At 41.8% G+C, this 25,636-nt stretch overlaps 1 protein-coding gene across 1 annotated transcript in view; it reads right to left on the bottom strand.

The window, feature by feature from the left end:
* Positions 1–25,636, bottom strand: part of dlc (deltaC) — a gene marked incomplete at its 3' end in the record, with an annotated part of 73,959 nt that overhangs the window by 32,278 nt on the left and 16,045 nt on the right. The window contains exons 6-7 of the mRNA XM_079246085.1: positions 14,555–14,724; positions 14,118–14,334 (exon numbers count right to left, since the gene is read on the bottom strand). Of these exons, the coding sequence (XP_079102211.1) occupies positions 14,118–14,334; positions 14,555–14,724 (387 nt within the window). The remainder of the gene's footprint in view (positions 1–14,117; positions 14,335–14,554; positions 14,725–25,636) is intronic.

The following is a 25,636-nucleotide window of genomic DNA, read 5'->3' as shown; positions in this document are numbered from 1 at the left end:
TGGATGGAATTCCTTCTCAGTAAAGCCACTGGAGAGCTGTATGTAAAATCTGTTAAATCAAATTTCACATAGAAGAATCTTGCTTCTGAAAACTCAAACTGCTCTTTGTAAACAAACATAGAAATGGGACGCTCCATCATGTTTTCTTTGGTTTTTGTATTCTATAATGTGTTTTCGATGAAAAAAAAACAAAAAACAAAAAACAATCGGGATTAACAGGACATAACCTACCTAATATTAGGAACCTAATATCAGGAAGTTAACATCAGGTGTCTAACATCAAGAAGGTCAAATGAACAACTTAAGATCAGAAAGCTAATACCAGTGTGCTGACCATAAAAACCCAACACCGGGAATCAAACAACAGGAAGCTAACATCAGGAATCAAACAAAAGGAAGCTAACATCAGGGATAAAACATTAGGAATCAAACATAAGGAAGCCAACATAAGGAATCAAACATCAGGAAGCTAAAATTAGGAATCAAGCAACAGGAAGCTAACATCATGAATCAAATTTCAGGAAGGTAACATCAGGAATCAAATATCAAGAAGTTAACATCAGTATTCAAAAATCAGAAACTAACATCAGAAATCAAACAACAGGAGGCTAACATCAGTATTCAAAAATCAGAAACTAACATCAGGAATGAAACATCAGGAAGCTAACATCAAACAACAGTATGCTAACATAAGGAATCAAACATCAGGAAAGTAACATTGGGAATCAAATAACAGGAAGCTAACATGAGGAATCAAACATGAGGACGCTAACATCAGGAATCAAACATCAGGAAACTAACATTAGGAATCAAACATAAGGAGGCCAACATCAGGAATCAAACATCAGCAAGCTAACATCAGGAATCAAACATCAGGAAGCTAACATCAGGAATAAAACGTGAGGAAGCTAACATCGGGAATCAAACATCTGGAAACTAACATTAGGAATCATAAAATAAGGAAGCTAACATCAGGAATCAAACAACAGGAAGCTAACATCAGGAATCAAACAACAGGAAGCTAACATCAGGAATCACACATCAGGAAGCTAACATCAGGAATCAAACAAAGGGAAGCTAACATCAGGAATCAAACAAAGGGAAGCTAACATCAGTAATCAAACAACCGGAATCTTACATCAGGGATCAAACATTAGGAAACTAACATTAGGAATCAAACATAAGGAAGCTAACATCAGAAATCAAACAACAGGAAGCTAACATCAGGAATCAAACAACAGGAAGCTAACATCAGGAAGCTAACATCAGAACTCAAACAACAGGAAGCTAACATCAGGAATCAAACACCAGGAAGCTAATACCAGGAAGTTAACATCAGGAATCAAACAACAGAAAGCTAACATTAGGTATCAAACAACAGGAAGCTAACATCAGGAATCAAACATCAGGAAGCTAACATCGGGAATCAAACACCAGGAAGCTAATACCAGGAAGTTAACATCAGGAATCAAACAACAGAAAGCTAACATTAGGTATCAAACAACAGGAAGCTAACATCAGGAATCAAACATCAGGAAGCTAACATCAGGAATCAAACATCAGGAAGCTAACATCGGGAATCAAACATCAGGAAACTAACATCAGGAATCAAACATCAGCAAGCTAACATCAGGAATCAAACAACAGGAAGCTAACATCAGGAATCAAACAAAGGGAAGCTAACATCAGGAATCAAACAAAGGGAAGCTAACATGAGTAATCAAACAACGGGAATCTTACATCAGGGATCAAACGTTAGGAAACTAACATTAGGAATCAAATATAAGGAAGCTAACATCAGGAATCAAACAACAGGAAGCTAACATCAGGAAGCTATAATCAGAACTCAAACAACAGGAAGCTAACATCAGGAATCAAACACCAGGAAGCTAATACCAGGAAGCTAATATCAGGAATCAAACATCAGGAAGCAAACATCAGAAATCAAACAAAAGGAAGCTAACATCAGGAATCAAACATCAGGAACCTAACAGGAATCAAACAACAGGAAGCTAACATGAGGAATCAAACAACAGGAAGCAGACTAATTGTTGGCGGTTGGAGCAGCAAATCATTTCCATATTTTCTGGAGTTGTCCCTCAGTAGTTCTAATTTGTATGAATGTTTTCGATGTTCTGGAAACAATTTTAAAGAACAAATGTGATCTTGATTGTCTGTGTTGACATATGTTAACACTAGTAAGCTAACACCAGAAAGTTAATGCTATGGACCTCACCTTTGAAACTTAAGATCAAAAGCTCAACTTTAGGAAGCCAGCATTAGGAAGTTAACACCAGGAAGCTCACATGAGGAAGCTAACATTAGGAATCTAACACCAGGAAGTTATCACCATGGACCTCACCTTTGAAACTTAAGATCAAAAGCTCAACTTTAGGAAGCCAGCATTAGGAAGTTAACACCAGGAAGATTATATTAGGAGGCTAACATTGGGAATCTAACACTAGCAAGGTAACACCAGGAAGTTAACGCCAAGGATCTCACCTTTGAAAACTACGGTCAGGAGCCTAACTTTAGGAAGCTAGCAGTAGGAATTTAGGAATCTGCCCTGCACAACTGTCTGACAAGGTTCACTCTACCCTCTCCTCTGACTCAGCTTTCTCCTTACTGTCTAATAAGGCTACAGAAACACTCTGCTCCTCTCTTGCCTCCTCTCTGGACAAACTGTCCTCTGCTATCTAAACCAGGTAGACAAAATCCACCCAGTCCATGGCTCGCTGAGGTTCTAAGACGTCACAGTGCAGATCTCAGGGCATCAGAAAGATAGTGGCACAAATCTAATGAACTGACTGACTTGTACCGGCAAAAACTTTCTCTCTTCACATAAAGGCTGCCTAGATTGACTTTTATCAGAACAAGAGCCGCAATGCTCCCAACACACAACAGCTGTTCATGGCATTTACCTCTCTTCTCTCTTCACAACCTGCTCAGCCACCCACCGGGTTGACTGCAGAAATGTTTGCATCCTTTTTTACTGAAAAGGTTGCTACCATCAGTAATCAATTCTCTGAGCCAGACCAACTCGGCCACTACATCCAGCTAGTGGTGCCTCACTTTCTTTCTTCCGCCTCTGAATGAGGACGAAGTCTCTAAGCTTCTAGTCAGCTCTAAACCCACTAACTGTCCTCTTGATGTAGTCCCTATGGACATCCTGCACAGCATCTCGCCTACATTCAAAGCTGCATCGTTCTTATCAAAACTGCTGGAGCTTGAAGTCTTCAGCTGAGTCTCACAGTTCCTCCATGATGAAAACCTATTTCATCCATCAGTCTGGAGTCAGGCAGGATCACTCCACTGAAACTGCTCTCCTGTCTGTTACTGATTCCCTTTGACCAGCCAGATTCACTGGCCAATTCATCCATCCATTCATCCATCCATCCATCTTCTGCCGCTTATCCGGGGTCGCGGGAGCGGGGGCAGCAGCCTAAGCAGGGAAGCCCAGACTTCCCTCTTCCTTGCCACATTTGCCAACTCTGTGGGGGGGATCCCAAGGTGTTCCCAGGCCAGCCGAGAGATATAATCCCTCCAGCGTGTCCTGGGTCTTCCCCGGGGTCTCCTCCCAGATAGATGTGCCTGGAAAACCTCACCACTGGTCAATCCTCAGTTCTGATCCTGTTGAACTTGTCTGCTGCTTCTGACACAGACAACCATCAGATTCTCCTCTCTACTCTCTGAGTTCGGCATCTCTGGATCTGTCCTCTCGCGGTTCACATCCTACCTCACAGGAGGATCCTTCAGAGTATCCTTGTGAGGAGAAGTCTCCAGATCACATGAAAACAGGGGAGCCTCAGGGATCGGTGGGGCCCACTTCTCTTTTCACTATACACCTCCTCACTCGGTGCAGTTAGAAGCTCTCACGGCTTCTCCTACCACTACTATGCAGATGACACTCAGCTTTTCATTTCCTTCCCACCAGACGATACAACCGTCTCAATGAGAATTTCAGCTTGCCTTGCTGATATCTCTTCATGGATGAAAGATCATCACCTTCAGCTCAATCTGTCCAAGACAGAGCTCATTGTCTGCTCAGCCAATCCTTCCTCACCTCTGCATATAAGTGTGAAGCTTTACTGCAACACACTGGTGCCTACGTCTGCTGGGCGGAATCTTGGGGTTATGGTAGATGACCAGTTGACCTTCAAGGTCCATGTTGCCTCGGTTGCCCATATTTGCCAATTTGCTATCTACAATATCAAGAGAATCAGATCGTACCTGACAGAACATATGATACAGCTTTTGGTTCAGGCTCTGGTCATTTCAGACATCAATTACTGTAATTCCCCACTGATAGGTCTGCCTGCATGCTGGTTAAACCTCTGCAGATGATCCAGAATACCGCAGCACATCTGGTCTTCAACCAACCCAAACAGGCTTATGTCACTCCGCTGCTAATCACACTGCACTGCCTTCTGGTCGCAGCATGCATCAAATTCAAAGCTTTGCTTCTGGCTTACAAAACAATAACTTAAATCTACCTTCACTCCTTAATCCAGACCTACACTCCCTCTCGACAGCTATGTTACACCAGTGAAAGACGCCTCATGTTACCACCAATAAGTGGGACCAAATTACTAGCCAGACCTTTCCTCTGTTGTGCCACAATGGTGGAATGACCTTTCAAAGTGTCCGCTCTGCAGAGTCCTTTTACTTTTAAGAGCCACCTGTAGACTCAGCTCTTCAAGGAGCACTTCCACACTTAGTTTAGCTCAATTTGACAGAAGAGTTGGAGAATTTAGCCCAGTTCTTGGCAACAAAAGTTATTGTACTCATTCTTTGTATTTTAACATCTGTAATATTGCATGGCGGAGAAGAAAAAAAAGCCTGTAGCACTACATGTCAACACCTGCATCAAACTGAACTCCAGCAGTCCACCAGCACCTTCCTATGATGTCCTCTACTGTTTGATTTTGTGCTTGTGTTATTTTCACTTTCATATGTAATCTGCTTTGAATAAAAGCTTCTGCTGATTGACCATAGAATAGAATAGAATAGAATAGAATAGAATAGAATAGAATAGAATAGAATAGAATAGAATTTAACATGAGGGAACTCATTTCGAACTCCAATATCAGGAGCCTAACATTTCGAAGCTAAACACAGGAAGCTAAAAATAGGAACATAATTTAAGAAACCCAACATCAGGAAGCTACCCGAAGACTAACACTAGTAAGCTAGCATTAGGAAGCTAACATCAGGAATCTAAGGTTTCATTCACACTGCAAAGAAATTATTCAAATCAGACTTTCTTCTCTTAGTAACCCATATCCAATCTTTTTCATTTCTGAACAGCACAGATCCAAATTATTTAAATCCAATTAAAGCCACTTTTAGAAGTGGTACTAAACTGGGGAGGGCGTTGGAAGACTGAATGTAAACGATGGCAGGAACAAAGATATGTTGTGCCTTTTATAGCATTGATTGCACAAAAACTTAAAAATGGTTACGGCAGCAGAAAATGGATGGATGGATGGATGGATGGACAACCTAGCAAATGTAGCATCCATATTTATCTCTGTGTATATATAGCATGTCAGATGCAATGTTACATCTTCCTTTACCCATGCTGGTCACCTTTTGGCCATGGACAGGTCATGCTGGAGTTTGATGTAGATCGTAATGAATGATAATGTGAACTATATGTAAAAAAAATCTAATGTCAGTCAAAAATCAGAAATGAGCATTAAGAACTGCAGATTGAACATAATCAGGAAACTGACACCAATAAGTTAGCATCATGAAGCTAATATTAGGAAGCTAACACTAGGATACTTGTTTAACTGTATCACTTGTTTAACTGTAAACTAAAGGTAATGGTGGTGCTTTGTAACTTCAACAAAGCACTGCTATTAACTTAGAGATTAAATTTACAAAGATTTCCAAGATTTCCAACATTGCCAACGTAAACGCTCTCAACTGAGTTACAATCTAATTCCCAATTCCGAATTTTGACCTCTGAGTCAAACTGAACACAGCAATTATATTAACAAACTAAAAACAGAATGCTTACACAAAGACGCTAATATCAGAAAGCTATCCCCAGAAGCACAAAATGAGAAAGCTAATACCAGAAAGCTAACATAGGGAACCTAATATCAGGAAGCCAACATAGCAAGCCAACACAAGGAATCTAACATCAAAAGGCTAACATGAGTAAGCTGAACCAATGAAGCTAAAAGAATAAAGCTAACACTTGGAATCTAAGACCAGGAACCAACATTACCCAGGCTAACATCAAGAAGCTGACATGAAGAAAGTAACACAAAGCTAATACAACCAGCATAACATGAACAAGCTATGTATGTACCAAAGATCGTATATGAAAGATGGACGGAGCCTTCGGCGGTAAAAAGTGAAGCCTGTGCGGAAGTGCATAAAACTGCAGTTCCCCCTTCATCCACTAGGGGCTCCGAAACAGAGCAAATCCCCGTAGACTCCCATGTTAAAAAGACCAACTTCACAGCAGAAATAAACATGTTTACAGCAGAAATAAACATGTTTACAGCAGAAATAAGCATGTTTACAGCAGAAATAAACATGTTTACAGCAGAAATAAACATGTTCACAGCCTGGTTCACAAATCCATTTTAGGTTTAATAGGTCAGGTTTACCTTCATGACAACTGTGGTGGGTGTGAATTTTTTCTAACTCGCCCGTTTAAAAGTAATTGACGAAGTAATCACGAAGTTCAGCATATTTAGGCATATTTTGATTGACAGGTACCCGATCTCCCGCTTCAAGTAAGAAGAACGTAGAACAACCGCGGTTTTTAGCCGGTTAACAAGGTGACTTAGCTTTAGCCCGCTTACCTCCGTTAGCTGGTTAGCTCCTGTTATCTCCGGGTTAGCTCGGTTAGCTCTTAGCTACAGAAAGCTGGGGGAAAAAAGTTAGAAAAAAAAGCTAGCACTAGGAGCCTACAACCAACAAGCTAACAACATAAAATGTGCTGGTGATCATGTAGAACAATCAGCTGTAGATGCTGAATCAGGCAAACACAGAATGTGATCAAACATTGTAGATCATCCAGTACCATCCTACCAGCATCTGACATGGGTAACAACATGCCAGCCCAGGTTGTTTTCCTTTCATGAAGAGGATCTAAACCTAAAAAAAACACTACAAAACCAGACCTGCTAAAAAAAAAATAAAAAAAAAGAAACTATCGACTGGGAAATTGTTTATCAAGTAATGAACAACATCTCAAATCTTTACACAAAAGTACCTAAACAAGTTCAATCCTGAAAAAAATACCATACCTAATAACACTTCTGTCATTTCCCCAAAAAAATAAAAAAATTCTAAAAGTAGTTTAAATAATTTAAAAGTTTTTCTTTACATGTGACTGCCTGTCACCTCTGCCAGAAATTCCCTTGATCCATCTCTGCATCCACTTTGGACTTTCACCAAAATATTTTAAAATAAACTTGCTCAAACTTCTTCAGAGTTAATTTGCTGCTTTTGCATCTAATATGACTGAAATCTACAAGCAAGCATGATTTTCACTCATTATTAATAAATTCAAAGCACAATAAAGCTTCAATACATCCAGAGGATCTTCTAAAAGCCAATAAGTACATCTCAGACTCTCCAGGCCTGTTAGCACGTGTTCCGGCTAAGCTAGCCCTCACTATGGAGATTTAAAAACTAAATCTGTTTAAAGGTATTGTTGGAGTTGTGAACATTCTCAGTCATGGATCTTTAGATGAATATTCTTACAAAAATCACAATTAAATACCGAAATAAACATAAGAAACTTTATATTTGTAAGAGAATGGATGCAACACTGTTGTTTCATCATTTTTTCACGTTTTTCCTAAATGCTCTTTGAATCAAATTTTAAAAAAACTTTTCAAAGCAGTCAGCAGATTTATAAATGTCTAATGTCAGACATCCAGTCTCTAAAATGTCTAATTGAACAAGTTACAGAAGGTTTTAAAGCATTCTAACTCGTGGATATGAACCTGATTACAGTTTGGTCCTTTTCTTAGAGAAATTGTTAAATGTGTTTTAACTAATCTGAAAACCAGTGCAAGTTGCCATGGTGATCCACTGACATCCTAAAGAGTTCAACTCCACTAATCGATTGTAGATCAAACATCACTAACACACTGATCATGTGACTTCAGATACAAACAGGTTATTTAAATAAAAAGATCATATGGTCTTTATCATGTCTTAAAGTTCAGTAAATTAAACTCAGCTGAACAGCAACACAATTAGATGAATTTTTACTGAAAAAAAAAAACAATAGTCAGAATAAGTTTGTGAAAAACTGCATCCATCTGGAATTCAGAGGGTCTGTAGCCGCCAGGTGCAGCTGATCAAGATACTCCTTAACTGATCATCATCAGTATGAGCTTCTCTGAAAAAGCAGAAATTCAGGTGTGTGTTAAGCAAGAAGGATAGACGTCAGCATCACAAGCGAACCTTTAAGACAGCCGCACATCTTCCCAGGAGTGGACATCCCAGGAACTTTAGTCCAAGATCAGACTGTGAAACTGAAACAACCCAAGATCTACATGTCAGACTCTCCAGGCCTCAGTTAGCATTTTAAATATTTACGTTCATGACAGTCCAGTTTGGAAAAGCTGAACCAGTATGGCTTGTTTGGAATAGTTGCAGGGAAAAAACAACATGGTAGCACGACTTAGGTTTATACCAAGCAGCAACATCTGGTGGTAAAAAGTGAAGCCTATGCAGAAGTGGCAAAACTGCAGTTCCCCCTTCATCCACTAGGGGCTCCAAAACAGCAGAAATAAACATGTTAACAGCAGAAATAAGCATGTTTACAGCAGAAATAAGCATGTTTACAGCAGAAATAAACATGTCTACAGCAGATATAAATAGGTTTAAAGCCTGCTACAAAAAACATTTAGGTTTAAAAGGTCATGATTAGGGGCGTGTCCTTTTAATCAATATGTATTCGATATGAAGCAGCAAGTAGCGTGACCGCAATTTTAGCCAACTAATAGCGCGCCTTAGCTTTAGCCCGCTTGTATCCGTTAGCTTGGTAGGCCCCAATAACTCTGTGTTAGCTTGGTTAGCTCTTAGCTACAGGCAGCATGTAGTTTGATGGGTGGTAATCATCCATCCTCACGCCAGGGCTCCAGACTGCGACCAAATGGTCGCATTTGGCGACTAAAATGTGAGACAGTGCGGATAAATTTTTCATCTTCTCCAAGCTGCCTGTAGCTAAGAGCTAACCAAGCTAACTTGGATCTAATGATAGCTAACTGGCTAACGGAAGTAGGCAGGCTAAGGTGCACTTTTAACCGGCCAAATTCAGCCGTTGCACTACACTCTGCCTTCCTACTGACCTATTCTACCTAAAATACATATTTTTGTATCGCTCTGTTAGCATGTTTATTTCTGCTGGTAAGGTGGCGCTTCTGCATTGACTTCACTTTAAACAGCAGGAGGTTGCCGCTGGGTTTCACCAAACACACCCATGGTAACTGACAGCGAAGAGAACTCCCCAGTAAACCTCGTGCTCCAGAGGCTCCAGATGACTCTGAATCAGCCATGAAATTCTGTCTTCGGATGAGAAGCTCAACGAGTTCAGCTAGCTGAGGTTTTTTAAGGACACAAATAAAATGAAGTTCTGCTGTCGATACCCACAACATGCGGAAAACTAAACATTTTCTTATCAAACTGGCACCAAACAACTAAAAAACTACGCTTTTATAAAACACAGTGCCAGTCTGAAACACACAAAGTGCTAACCTGTGTATTGAAAGCGCCGCTCCACTCCCAGTTGCATTTAGAAAGCTGGCGCACCGAGGCGCACTGGTGTTAAACTTTAGACTGGTTGGTTGATTCTGAAGTTCAACACATACGGGTGTAACTGGTTATATTTCAACAGAGCTGTTGTTTTAATTGATTTTTTTTTTTTTACTGTAAAATGTTAACACTTTCATTTCTGCATTTATTGTTCATGTATCTTTAACACGGTAAAGATGAGAGGAAATGTGAATATTTTCTTTGAAAATTGACTTTAATGTGCGGCCCTAAATTTTCTGCTTGTACTTATAAAAATAAAGTTAGGGGCCACCAAGTTAAAAAAAAAGTTAGTCTGGACCCCCTGCGCACTCACAGCCCCCCTCTCAGCTCCACTTCTACACCTATTTTTGTATTTTCCTGGAGTGACGACATGCGTTAAGCTGCCAAGATGGCGGTGGTAGGAAATGCCCAATGAGCTTCAATCCTCAGAAACCTACAGGTGACATCACAGTGGGTCCACCCATCTCTTATATACAGTCTATGGCAGGGGTCACAAACGCCAGTCCTCCTGAGCGACCATCTTGCAGGTTTAGTGTTTCCCTGCTGCGACACACCTGATCTAAATCAATGGCTCATTAACAGGATTCTTTTGAATCAAGTGTGTTGTAGCAGGAAAACACTAAAACCTGCAGGATGGTAGCTCACAAGGACTGGAGCTGGCGACGCCTGGTCTATGGTTTGTATGGACAACATGAAAAGGTGGAAAGAAGCATACAGGCCACTTATAGGGAGGAGATGTTTTCCAGGAACAATTTTTCTTTTAAGACATTTAAGTCATTTAATAAAATGCTGAAACACGAAAATAAAAAATTGTCTTCAAAAACCACCATCCAACCAGTTTAACCAACCAGTTCAAACCGACCGAACAGAAACATGTCTGTCATACGCAAGATAAGCAGACAGATGGTCACTTTTATCCTTTTCCTGCTTTATTTACGTGCTAAATTTTGTCCATTTTTGAGGGGCTTTGCAGCAGACGGGGGGGTGGGGTGGGGGTGGGGGGGGGGGGCAATGTTGAGCTGTATAGCTACCATGTTAATAGCAAAACAGCTATTATTGACATAATAGCAGCTGTGAATGCCCATTTATTGAACTATGCTGAATGATTGAAATGAAATTGCATAAGTATAAGAAATTGAAAAAAAAGCACAACTGACATTTTTTCTAATTGCCCACATCAGGATTAAACCCATGACCTTCTGTATCAAAGCACACTGACTTACTCACTACGCCACTGGCACTCTTAGTTGCCCTTTGGAAAAAAGCGTTGAAATTTTTTCCAATTGGGATGGGAATGTCTTTTTTTTCACTTAGTAATTAGTGGGATTGCAAAAACATGTGCAAGGTTAAGCTAAACTCCAGTGAAGATGTGAAAGACTTTGTTTAACGTGTTTAAGATTTATCAAAGAGTTGAAATGTTGCAGGGAGCATTGTTGAAACAAATCCTTCATATTTAACTGAGACATTTGTAAATAAATTCCTTTGCTCCTTGAAGTGTGCAGCTGAGGCCAACAGTTCACATTGAGCAGCCTGCAGAACTGCATGGCATCACACAAGCAACAGCCGACAAACAACAACGGAGCTGTATGTTAAATGCTGCATTTGAACCCGTGCCTTGTATGTGTACCTGTGTACCGGTGCACAAAATGGACCAATCGCTGAGCTGACTTCCGTTCTGTCCAATCACTGGAGAGGATTTTAACATTTGGCAAAAATGTGAATAACTTGAAAAGTTTACATGTTAGAAAGACCAAAAGTCATAGCACATATCTCCTTAATGGGTTGAACAGTTTGATATTTGAATGGTTGAAGTGAGGCAAAAGGTGTAGGAGGAGTAGGAGCCAAACAGTTTGCAGGAAAGACAATGGGGACGGGAACTTGATGAACTGGACACTGCAAACTGGTGCAGAGCTCTGAAACCATGTTGAAGCAGTTTTCAGCTCATTATGCAAAAACTGACCAATCACAGAGCTGAATTTTTGCAACGTCCGATCTGCATTTGGTTTGAAGGACTTTCATCCAATCACAAGGCTGAATTAATCTTTCTTACAAAATGCTAAATATCTCAAAAACTACAAAGATTTGAAACGACAAAAGTCGTAGCACATTTCTCCTGAATGATCTGCAGGGTTTGAGATGTAAATGATTGAAGTGACCTGAACGGTGCAGGAGGAGTAGCGCGGCAAAGTTTGGCGGAATAATAATATATATGGCCGAACAGGATCTTAGTAATGAGATTAATTAAAATTACTGCCCCAATTTTCTGTCATTTTAAATAATATGTTTGTGTGTTTTGTAAAAGAATGTGATAACTAATTATAGTTAAACTTTGCATATGTAGTTGCTAGGCAACAGAGAACTGGAGTACTATGGGTAATTCTCGTACATTCGGTAGACCGTCTCTAACGGTAGGCTGACTTTGGAGTGGCAGACTACGTAGAACACTTCATAGCTTGCGCAGTCTTCATGCTTTGAAGTGTGCAGACCCTGAATTGGGACACAGCTCATGTGTTTTTTTTCCTCTGATGTTTTTATGTGGTTGTAAACAACTTTACAGAAGTACTACTGCCACCAACACAGTAATGGCTCTGAACACAGCACTGCCCACTAGTGGATCAGCTGACTTCACAACCAAGGCAATGTAAAAGATGCATTAAGTATGAGGACGGAGATGTAAGAAAAGGTTTGAAACAGATGTACCTACTTACGTACATAAGTGAGCAGAAATGGGCCTTCAAATGTAAAACGTAAACTAGCTGGAATATTTGCTGACTCATTCATACATCAGTCGCTGATGTTGGATATGATATACAAGACTTATAGTCATGTTCCTAGATCGCCATTACCACTTGTTTTTGGTAGAGATGTCCGATATTATCAGCATACCTATTTTATCGGCCAATATCGACATTAAAATGCAATTTTGAAAATTATTTGTATTGGTTTTTATATTTTTAATACTTTTACACAACATGCACTTATTATATCAAACTCTTCAGCTCAGTCTCCTCTAAATCAAAATGACAAAATATAAGAGATGTTGTCGTTTTATTTTTTTTTTTTTGTTTTTTTCATTTGTTTGGCACAACTCGCTTCAAAAATGTCAGTATTGGTTGATATTGTTATCGGAAATTAAGAGTTGAACAAAATCAGTTTATCGGATATTGGTAAAAAAGCCAATATGGAACATCCCTAGTTTTTGGATCACTCTCTTTGTTCAGGCATGGCCAAATCAGGAATCAATTTATTGACCAAAGTCGGTCTGACACTGAAGCCTCCTCTGTAGGAAGTCACAAGCTAGATATGTCCAGATTAATTCACCATGGCAACGTAAAAGATGCATGGAAGTACCAGGACGATGACATATGATGTTTGAAACAGACATTCCCCCCATTTACATATGTAAGTGGGCATTAGAGAGTTGTTGTCTGGATTTGACTCCTTTTTTATTAGCTTGATTTCATATGATTTCATCCACATATTTCATGACTACGGGTAATTTGCACATGCATGTCTGTAGTATTCTAGAGTCAAACATGAGACTGTCCATTGGCTAAAGCTCGACTGAAGCAAGCATGCAACAGGAAAATAATTTCGAACACAGCAGCGCAGCTACAATATAATGGCTGCAACATTTTTCTCTCTGAACTTCTCTTTAGAGATTTCCCATCCAGATTACTTTCTAAAATTTCAGCAAACATCAGCGAGTGCGACGACGTATGAACAAGTCAGCAAATATTCTGGCTAATTTACTGTGCTGCCTTCTTCAGAGGCAGAAAGGGGACCAAAACTCCTCCACAACCATGGGAAAGACTGAGCAGGTCATCCACAAAACAATGTTAGATGGTTCTGACTTTTAGTTTCTGCTCAGTAAATAGGGACTCCTATTTACTGAGATGTGGCTAATCTGAAGTTGGATTTTCTGAATTTTAAACCTTCTTGTACCTGTTCTTGTACATAAAACTTTGAAATTTTGACCTCCAGAGACTAAAACTGCTCTGGATCCATCATCTTATTGACTATTTTTCATCTGTTTGCATATAGTTGTGGCATCTCTGTTGCGGAGCCTCTTCCCGGCAGATCTTTTTGACTATCTCTGGTCTTCCAACAGGAGAAGTGAAGCATCATGGGACAGAATTCACCTCCCGCATCTGGATGTCAGATTTTTTTCTTGACAGACTTAATAAAAAGAAATAAATAAATCTGCAGTGCAACCAAACGGAAACTTAAACCAAGAACAAATTTGTCTGCCGGTAGCGTGTGATGGAAATTTTATTTTTTGTAATTTTGTAATAAGGACGTGGGTTACAGATGGTTTGTACCGTTAGCACAGGGGCTGCTGCTGCATCTGTCCATCCTCTTCTCGCAGTTGGAGCCCATGTAGCCAGCCGGGCAGTGGCAGATGTACCCACCAGTGTCTTGCTCCGTGCACGTCCCACCATTAAAGCACGGATCATCCGCGCATGTCATGGCGCTCACCTCGCAGCTCTTCCCATAGAAGCCCTGAGGGCAGGCGCAGGAATAATTATTCTCCAAATCCTGAGGGGAGACAAGAGGACACGGTAAGGAGGATGAGGCCCTGCAGCAGGGTGGCCAGCTTCTGTCACTCAAATTAAATGTTTCCAGTAGCTCATGCAGTTCTGCATGATGATTCAGTGAGTTGAGCCAGGTGCGTTGGAGCAGGGACACATTGAGAACTGCAGGATACTGGCCCCATTGGTCTAGATACAAGCAGAAAACGACACAACTGTTGACGTACTTTGCAGCTGCCTCCATTCCTGCAGGGGTTGCTGTCGCATTCGTTGGTCTCGACCTCGCAGTTTTGACCAGAAAACCCGGGTCGGCAGGTGCACGTGTAGCTCCCTTCGCCAGTGTTGGTGCACGAGGCTCCGTTCTGGCACGGCTTGTGGTTGGTGCAGTAGTTCAGGTCTGAAATGAAACAAATGATTGTCATGGTTTCTGTTGGTCATGACATTTCTAACGGTTCACAACGTCAGCAGATAAAACAAGCTGAGACATTTACTTCACATAGTAATGTGATTACTTTGTTCCAGTTGCAGAGTCGTGATAAAAATGACTTTATCATTAATTCCCTGGAAACATTTATGCAAACTACCGAGGCTTCAAAGGTGTCCTGCTTCAGTGCCTTAGATATTTTAAAGCATCGACTTAATTTCTGACTGAACTGTTTCAATATCCAAAACTCCAAAAGATTCTTTCGTTTTAAAACAACATAAAACTTGAAGAACAAGCATCTGAAACAATGGCGTAATTTGCAGGGGGGATAGGGGGGCTGCAACCCCCGCAAAAATCCCATCCAGCCAATACAACCCCCCCCCAAAAATAACATAACGGTTATATCGGCGCCGATAGAAAATAAAACCCGCAATTCAAATTAACGTAACTCCACCACAATTGACGCTATCAACGTAGTTCCAATGGATTCTGAAATCTTCTGAAAACGTAGCTTTCTGTTGATATGTGACATGTTATGGTTTTTGTGGGGGTACGCACGAGAGGGCAGGGTAAAGTGAGCAGCCGCGGGAAGCAGCAGCGGAGACTGAGCGAACATCTGTAGCATCATAGCGGTGATTTAGAAAATATTAGCGGGTTCTTTGCAGTGTTTTTGTCCAGATACCTCCTGTAAATAATATTTTGTAATCATAAATAATTGGATTTGAATAGATTTTGATCATTTTTAGGGTGTTTTTTCTGTGTTTTTGTTTAATTCACATTCTTTCTTCATCATTCTATGTTTCTTGCTAACTTTCATATTTTTGCCATAGTTCCTGTTTTTATACAGACCTGATCATTAGTAATCACAGTAACATTTTGTAAATATTTTTGTCAATAATGGAGATAATCTGAGGAGATCTGAAAGAGAGAGGAAAGTCCCGGTGAGATTTCTGGAGGAAGGACAGGAGGATTCACGTGCAGCAGCAGTATCTCTACCACTGGAAGTAATATAGTGTGGATGCACTGAATATTCCCAGGTTCATTACAGCAATGTGTTTTCATTTCTAGTTCATGTTTTTATTGGAAGTTTTTGACTTTTTTTTCCCATTTATAGTTGACACAAACACAAAATCAGCTGAGTGGAAGCTGCCATGGCTAACTAGTGCCTAAATACAGCAGGACGTACCAGTCATTACTTTGTCATCGTGTCATAAATGGTCAAGTACACAGCTGCAATAATGTCAAGTAAATCACAGTAAAAGTACCACAATACATTTCTTATACAGACCCACCAAATTACCTGGACTGATTTTGCAAATGTGAATAAAGAAACAAGTGAACAAACAGGCAAAGAGTGCAGTCCCCCCAATGGCAAACCCAAAGTTACGCCCTTGGTCTGAACATGCCAGTGAGTGAAAGAACAGACGTGGTTGAGGTATGGACTTAACGTTGCTTGTAATGATGGTGAATAGACGGGATTTTTTTTAATGACACCCGTTGCTGACTGATAAAGTACAACACAATGGCTGGGCTATATTTACCCCAACTGAGGCAATGTGTTATCACGTCCCGTAGTCGTGGAAAAGATGCAAATATATTCCAGAAGGGTCAGATCATCAGCATTAAGCAGAGAAAACATCTGAAGAGATGCAGAAAATACTAAAACCGGGTTCAGAACTGTCTAGTGAACTATTAAAACCTGGAAGGATGGTGGGGGATCATTGTCTTTCAGGAGAAATGTGGTGGAAAAACATCCTGAATGATGGTGAAATTCAAATGGAAGAAAAACAGTAGTAGAACTCAGGACAATTCATAGTGACATTAAGAACATTTCCACATGAACAATGTGAAGGAACAGCTCTGGAGCCACAAGAAAACCACTGATCAGGGGGAGAACCAGCAGAAAGACTGGACTCTGGAGCTGGAAGAAAGTCCTGTGGCTTGATGAGTCCAGATTGACCTTGTTCCACACCTGTCATGTGGGCTGATGAATCCAGACTGACCCTGTTCTAGACTCATTGTGTGGTTCAGGACTAGGTTCAGCAAAATTATGTGTCCAAAGAATGAGGTCAGCTGAAACCTGAACTTTCTGACTGAGCAGGTTTTTCGATCTTCCCTGATGGCACGGCCATATTCCAGGATTTATGGAGACTGGGAACGAGTGGTTCAGGGAACAGGAGATGTCACTTTCACACATGGACTAGCCACCAGAGTCCAGATTTAAACCCACTGAGAATTGTTGGAGAATTGCTGGAGAAAGCTTTGAGCGGTGGTCAGACTCTCCATTTTGGAAAAGAATTAATGCAACACTGGATGGAAATACATGATTCCGGAAGCTTTTTGAGGTGATGATGTACAAGTTGTCCTCATTGCCGGCAGTAAGTCGGAGTAATTTCCAGTGAGGGTTGGACTCCGCAAAGGCCACTCTTTATTGCAGATTCTGTTCACTTATATGGACAGAATTTCTAGGCGCAGCCGAGGTGTTGAGGAGATCCGGCTCGGTGGCCTCAGGATTGGGTCCCTGCTTTTTGCGGATGACGTGGTCCTGTTGGCTTCATCTGGTCGTGATCTCCAGCTCTCGCTTGAGCGATTCGCGGCCGAGTGTGAAGCGGCTGGGATGAGAATCAGCACCTCCAAATCTGAGACCATGGTCCTCAGCCGGAATAGGGTGGATTGCCCTCTCCGGGTCGGGAGTCAGGTCCTGCCTCAAGTGGAGGAGTTTAAATATCTCGGGGTCTTGTTCATGAGTGAGGGAAGGATGGAGCGTGAGATGGACAGACGGATCGGTGTGGCGTCTGCAGTAATGCGGACTCTGCGCCGGTCTGTCGTGGTGAAGAAGGAGCTGAGCCAGAAGGTGAAGCTCTCGATTTATCAGTCGATCTACGTTCCTACCCTCACCTATGGTCATGAGCTGTGGGTCGTGACCGAAAGAAGGAGATCTCGTATACAGGCGGCTAAAATGAGTTTCCTCCGCAGGGTGGCCGGGCTCTCCCTTAGAGATAGGGTGAGGAGCTCGGTCATCCGGGAGGAGATCAGAGTAGAGCCGCTGCTCCTCCGCATCGAGAGGAACCAGTTGAGGTGGCTCGGGCATCTGGTCAGGATGCCTCCTGGACCTCCCTGGTGAGGTGTTCCAGGCACGTCCCTCTGGGAGGAGACCCCGGGGAAGACCCAGGACACGCTGGAGGGATTATATCTCTCGGCTGGCCTGGGAACGCCTCGGGATCCCCCCGCAGAGTTGGCAAATGTGTCTGGGGAGAGGGAAGTCTGTGCTTCCCTGCTTAGGCTGCTGCTCCCGCGACCCCAGATAAACGGATAAAAATGGATGGCTGGATGGATGGATGGATGGATGGATGGATGGAGAATGCGACTGGAATCAAACTAATGTTGGAGTGGGATCTTTTCATTTGGGTTAAAGAAGAAATTTCTGCTTTATTCAAGCAGAAGGACCCAGACTTCTTCTGACCTTTCAGGGCTCTTATGCACCAAACCAACATGAACCAGACTTGATTAGAGGACCTTCCAGGATCTCCTTTAGCTCTCCAGCAACTGAATAATCTAATAGGATTTTTAGACTCTGCCAAGGCAAACTTCAACGTACAATTTGAGCAATAAATCATAACTGTTTGTGATGTGTAGTGATAGCTGTTAGCACTCCAAATGACGACTGCGACAATGCTACAACTGAGCTAACAAAGACCATCTGATGAAAGTGACAACACTAAAGTACCAAAAAAAACAATCGATATTTCAGATGCACAACGGCCATAAAGTGGTCTAGATCTATAATTCTGCAGCTTTCTGAAGGTTTTTTTTTTCTGTTTTATCATTACAATACTAAAGCTGCATTCACATCAGGATAGACCGCCAGACTCGATCCAACAGGTGGCTTGGTTCATTTGGGAGTGGGGCACAAAATTATTCAGTAGCAAGTTTGCGTTCACTCTGAACTTCTCAAACAAAATGGACCTTTTAAGATACCTTTCATTCTCCACCAGAGGAAAGAAAACATGGAACTGCATCAGATCCTAGTCAATCATATCTTAGTGGTCTGCATCAGTCAGGTCCTAGTTATCTAGGTCAGCCTAGTAGTCTGGGTCAGATCCTAGTGGTCTAGGTCAATTGGATTCTAGAGGTCTGGGCCAGGCAGATCCTAGTAGTCTATGTCAGCTAGATCCTAGTGGTCTAGGTCAGTCAGATCATAGCAATCTGGGTCAGTCAGATCCTAATGGTCTGGCTCAAGCAGATTCTATTGGTCTTGATCAGGCAGGTCCTCGTGGTCTAGTTCAGTCAGATCACAGTAGTCCGGTTCAGTAAGTTCTCCAGTCAGATCTTAGTGGCCTGAGCCAGGTAAATCCTAATGGTCCAGGTCAGTCAGATCCTAGTGGTCCGGGACAAATCAACTCAACTCATCTTCATTTATAGAACATTTTTAAAAGCAATCAAGATCGGCCAAAGTGCTGCACACACATATACACACACACACACACACACACACACACACACACACACACATTCATTCATTCATTCATTTTTCTAACCGCTTATTCCAATTCAGGGTTGCGGGGAAGCTGGAGCCTATCCCAGCAGTCTTTGGGTGAAAGGCAGGGTACACCCTGGACAGCTCGCCCGTCCATCACAGGGCCTCACAGAGCCACAAAAACTAGTTAAAACACAGGACAGTTTAAAATACATAGAATCAGTAAATTAAAAACAAAATATAAAACAGTAAAAGCAGAAAACAATAAAATAAAATAAAATAAAATAAAGCAGCCTCCTCAAACTGATTTAAAAGCCAAAGAGAAAAGATGTGTTTTAAGAGAGGATTTAAAAGCTGGTGATGAGGTGGTCTGTCTGATGTTCAACTGCAGCTCGTTCCACAGCTGAGGAGCAACAACGGAAAAAGCGTGGCCACCTCTCGACTTCTTTGTCTTTTAGACAATTAAGATGAGTTGACCAGCTGACTGAAGAGAACGGGAAGGAGTGTACGGACGAAGCAGGTCAGACGGATGGGGGATGCAAGGCCATGAAGACATCTTTTAAATCTATTCTAAAACGAACCGGGAGCCAACGAAGTGAAGATAAAACTTGAGTGATCTACTCTCCTTTTTCAGTACCAGTTAAGAGTCGAGCAGGAGCATTTTGAACCAACTGAAGGCAAGTCAGTAACGACTGGCTGAGACCAACATGAAGAGCATTGCAGCAGTCGAAACAAGTTGTGATAAAAGAATGGATTAAAATCTCAAAGAGATGCAGACAGAAGAGGTTTAACTTTTGCTAATTGTCTCAAGTGAAAAAAGCTGAACTTCACAACCAATTTGACCTGCACATCTAATTTAAGGTCACTGTCAATTTTCACACCCAGGTTTGTTGCTGTCTGTGTTCGATATGGACTTAAAGGACCCAGATCAATATGGGCTTTGGAGACATCATTAGGTTGGAAAAACATGACCTCTGTCTTTTTATTGTTTAGGTGCAAAAAGTGTAAAGACATGCAAGTCTTGATTTCAGCAATGCACTGCAGTAGCTGGTTGGCAGAGTAAGCATTCCCTTCTTCTCTGATGGCATGTAAATTTGGCTGTAGTCAGCATAAAAATTAAACAAGATGCCATGTTTTCGGATACAGGGAGAAAAGAAGAGAACCAAGTATAGAACCTTGAGGTACTCCCCATGTGAGAGGTGCTGTATGAGACTCAGTGGCTCCAACAGAAACACTGAAACTTCTCTCTGATAGGTAGGACATGAACCAATGTAAAGCACCACCCTGAATACCGACCCAGGTCTCCAGGCGAAGATTCAATGATCCACTGTGTCGAAGGCAGCTGTTAGGTCCAACAGAACCAGGACAACAGAGTGACCGGAGTCTGTAGCTAAATAAATATCATGAAAAACCTTCAACATGGCCGACTCAGTAATGTGGTGGGTTTTAGACCCAGACTGAAACATCTCCAAAATATTGTGCTCATCCAAGAATGACTTTACCTGGCAATAAACTATTTTCTCTAGAATCTTGAAAAGAAAAGGAAGTTTAGAAATCGGCCTAAAATTTGAAGATTTGAGTCTAAGCAAGGATTTGTAATCCAAGGAGTCCCATCACTGCATGCTTAGAAGATGCCAGTACAGTCCCATTTAATAAACTAGAATTTAAAATATTGAGCACAAAAGGTGCCACAGAGGATAAAACCTCTCTAAAAAGATGAGGTGGAATAGGATCCTTTGAAAACCCAGCAAGCTTCATATCCACCTGACTACCAGGAAAAAAAATGTGTAACTACAAATGTCCACTACGGAGGACATTGCTTAAACTTTTAAATATTGTGGTAAAATATAGTTATATTTATCTAAGAAACAATTTAATATGTTTATAAGATATTCAATGAAAATATAGCTACAAAATTTCAAGTAAAAAATCAGCACAAAGAAAAGTATTCTGCACTTTTGCTCTTCCCATAAAACATGCTTGTTGCAATGGAGGCCATTTTTCTTGAAGAGAGAAAGAATGTTCACAAAGCCCCCCCACACAAATAAGGTACCATTTAAAAGCACTAAATGTCCTCTTTGAAAACCAAAAGGTGTTAGTTCAGTAGCATTCAGGGAGATAAAAATATTTAGGTTTACAAAGTTCCTCCACAGAGGACAAATTTGAACTACTGGTAGTCAGGAGGATATCACAATTTATTTCTATCGGAGAAGACAGAGTCAGGTTCAAACTGATGAAAACTAGCAGAACATGTAATAAAGGTGAATGGGTCAAAGGAACGATGATCAATGAGGGCCCAAATAGTCAAAACCTTATTTATGAAAAAGTTAAAAAAATCTCTCACGCACTTCAGTTGAGCTTTTGCATGCAAGCTGATTGGTTGGTATTAAGAACATTATATACTGTTGTAAAAAGATCACGAGGATTGTGACAGTTAGAGGGTCAGTCTGGTCCCAGTGGTCTGGGTCAGTCAGGTCTTAGTGGTCTGGGTCAGTCAGATACCATTGGTCTGGGTCAGTCAGGTCCTTGTGGTCTGGGTCAGTCAGGTCTTAATGGTCTGGGTCAGTCAGGTCCTTGTGGTCTGAGTCAGTCAGATACCATTGGTCTGGGTCAGTCAGGTCCTTGTGGTCTGAGTCAGTCAGATACCATTGGTCTGGGTCAGTCAGGTCCCTGTAGTCTGGGTCAGTCTGGTCCCAGTGGTCTGGGTCAGTCAGGTCCCTGTAGTCTGGGTCAGTCAGGTCCCAGTGGTCTGGGTCAGTCAGATACCAGTGGTCTGGGTCAGTCAGGTCTTAATGGTCTGGGTCAGTCAGGTCCTTGTGGTCTGGGTCAATCCGGTCCTAGTGGTCGGGGTCAGTCAGGTCTTAATGGTCTGGGTCAGTCAGGTCCCTGTAGTCTGGGTCAGTCAGGTCTTAATGGTCTGGGTCAGTCAGGTCCCTGTAGTCTGGGTCAGTCAGGTCCCAGTGGTCTGGGTCAGTCAGATACCAGTGGTCTGGGTCAGTCAGGTCTTAATGGTCTGGGTCAGTCAGGTCCTTGTGGTCTGGGTCAATCTGGTCCTAGTGGTCGGGGTCAGTCAGGTCTTAGTGGTCGGGGTCAGTCAGGTCTTAATGGTCTGGGTCAGTCAAATCTCAGTGGTCTGGGTCAGTCAGGTCCCAGTGGTCTGGGTCAGTCAGGTCCCAGTGGTCTGGGTCAGTCAGATACCATTGGTCTGGGTCAGTCAGGTCTTAATGGTCTGGGTCAGTCAGGTCCTTGTGGTCTGGGTCAGTCTAGTCCCAGTGGTCTGGGTCAGTCAGGTTCTTGTGGTCTGGGTCAATCCGGTCCTAGTGGTCGGGGTCAGTCAAATCTTAGTGGTCTGGGTCAGTCAGGTCCCAGTGGTCTGGGTCAGTCAGGTCCCAGTGGTCTGGGTCAGTCAGTCAGATCCTAGTGGTCTGGGTCAGTCAGGTTTTAATGGTCTGGGTCAGTCTAGTCCCAGTGGTCTGGGTCAGTCAGTCAGATCCTAGTGGTCTGGGTCAGTCAGGTCTTAGTGGTCTGGGTCAGTCAGACCCCAGTGGTCTGGGTCAGTCAGGTCTTAGTGGTCTGGGTCAGTCAGGTCTTAGTGGTCTGGGTCAGTCAGGTCCCAGTGGTCTGGGTCAGTCAGATCCCAGTGGTCTGGGTCAGTCAGATCCCAGTGGTCTGGGTCAGTCAGACCCCAGTGGTCTGGGTCAGTCAGGTCTTAGTGGTCTGGGTCAGTCAGACCCCAGTGGTCTGGGTCAGTCAGTGTCTTAGTGGTCTGGGTCAGTTAGACCCCAGTGGTCTAGGTCAGTCAGACCCCAGTGGTCTGGGTCAGTCAGGTCCCAGTGGTCTGGGTCAGTTAGACCCCAGTGGTCTAGGTCAGTCAGACCCCAGTGGTCTGGGTCAGGTTTCTTTCAGAACTTTGACCAGATTTGTCCATGTCTTCTGCGTGAACTATTTATTTCATCCCAGTCTTTTTATCATCCCATGTTTGTATATGTTTTAGTTGTTTACCTATGATGCCGTGCACTAAACCCGCAATGCACTGTTTTGTAGTCCGAGATCTGTTTCCATGTAGACCGAGTCCTAAAACTGATTTAAAGTGGACTGCAGGTTTTTGTTGTTTGTTTCAGATTTCTGAAAGTCTTTTAAACTTTTTTTCTGTTGGATGAATCCCTTATGTAGAAAAAAGGCTCCTAACTCGCCAAGTGAACCAGAGTTGTGTCAACACAAAGAACCGGTTTGATCTGGATCTTCAGGCTTCATAAAGACACGTTGTTTGTTCCCATTTCTCTCGTTTTATCCGTGAAAAGCAGCAAAAATCAGGACTAAAAGTTATCCACAGAACCACAGAGGTGCTTCTGGACCTTCAGGTTATCTTAAAAATTGCCTCCATGGAAACGCTGTTAGGAAGTCGTTCTTCAGGAGGGGAAGACCGTTTCCTCCGTTAGCAATCACACCTACACGTCCAGCTGGCATCAGCAGAGGACAGTTTACGTTGTGGAGAATCTCAGATTTTGTGTAAAGATCAAGATCTGTCACGACAAAATTCATTGTCAGATTCAAAGAAACACCTGAAAACAAACTGCTGCCTTTCACTTCTGCTAAAGCTAACCCTGGTTAGCTAAGTTGGTTGTGTGGTCATGCGATGAAGGAGAAGCTCCAAACAGTTGCAGAATAGCAGTACTTATCATAAAATCAAGAATAAAATAACTTAGGATGAATGTTGTCTGAATTTACAACCACAGTGCAGAAGTAACACCAACAAGCTACTTTGCTAGCTGCTGTATCCGATTACTTTTTTAATCTAGTCTGTAATCTAATGTTAGACAGCACTGGTCAGCAGCGAGGAAACAGAGTTAGAGTTGTGCTCATATGTATTCATCTCCTTTCATTAAAGAAAAGGCTGAATTTACAACAGTCACTCAAATAACTGGAGACTTAAAAGAGGAACAACTAAAAATTTGCAAAAATATAATTTAGTAATATGACACTGTTTTTTCATTTAATTGAGTTGAAGAAAGAAAAAAAACAAAAACCAAACAAATGTGTCCTGGACAAATTAGAGACTTTTCTGTTGAACAGTGGGACAAAATACCTGTCAACAGGTGCAGAAGTCTGACTGAGAGGAACAGAAAACACCTGACTGGAGCGGAAACATTAAAGGATTGTTCAACTAAATATTAGTTTATGACTGATGTAATATTTAATAAATTAGCTTATTTGTTTGCTATTTTAAAAAATATTTCTATCTAACCAGAATTAGAAAATAATGTAATGATTTTCATAAAATTTTTAACTATTATTACTTTAGTCAATTTCAGCTTATTTTACAGGCAGCTGTTTTTTTCCTTCTTTAATGAAAGGGTATGAATACATATGAGCACAACTGTACATTCAATAGAAAATGTATTAACTTTTAAAAGGAAAGTATGGAAATTGAATAGGAACAAGGATAGTGCTCTGAGGAACACCGCCAAACATCCAGTCGGAAGAAAAACCGAGCTCGTCGAAGGCAAAAGGACTTCTGGTAGATGGAAACCAATGAAAAAGACTTCCAGTGCGATCCAAGGATTAGGGCTAGCATATACTTGCTGCATTCTGTTCTATTCTATTCTATTCTATTCTTCTACAGTCATTTACCAGGCATTTTTATCCAAAGCGACTTACATATGAGAGTGAGAACACAAGCATGAAACCAAACATCCAGCCAGAATGCTCGATACTGGAGGTCACCACTAGGGGCAGTACACAACACTTTAACTCTGACATTAAAGTGGAACTATTCTGTGCATTTCAGGCTAATTTATTTTTATTTCTGAGACCAGAAGGGCTGGGATTGATCAAGTTATTGTCACAAATGGCTTTATTTACTTCAGACCGACCCTCTCCGTAGGCTGTCAGATCAGCCTGCGGGCAAAACGAGTGGATTGAGACTCTTCCGCATTAAGCCCCGCCTCCCGCCACTGCACTACATCGGGAGCGCGCACCACAACTGCTTTCACCGTCATTGTAACGTCTCATAAACAGAAGGGTTAGGCTCATATAAACTCAATAAAAAAACAAAATATCATGTCAACACACAGCATACAGTCCTACATGTTGGAACCTGAATCAGAGCCTGAAAACGAAGTGGAAAACAGCAACCCACAGCAACGAATGCAGCAGGATGTCTCTCTTTGGTAAACTCACCAGCCATCGTTGGAAATAACTTTATCCCACGTTTTCCACCCGCCTGATGTATTTGTACATGCCCTTGTTAACCAGTAGAAGGTAACCAATCACCCAACCTTATCCCCCGGGACGTCACAAGGATTTCCACGTAGAATAAACTCTCTAAAACCACACGTTTTTCGTTGCCATGGAAACCGAACGGAGAGAGTGCTGGAACTCAAACTCAAACATGCATTTAGGTGATAA

Source organism: Telmatherina bonti, assembly GCF_933228915.1.
Source record: "Telmatherina bonti genome assembly, chromosome: 9".
Lineage (NCBI taxonomy): Eukaryota > Metazoa > Chordata > Actinopteri > Atheriniformes > Telmatherinidae > Telmatherina > Telmatherina bonti.
This window is presented reverse-complemented; position numbering and strand designations above follow the sequence as displayed.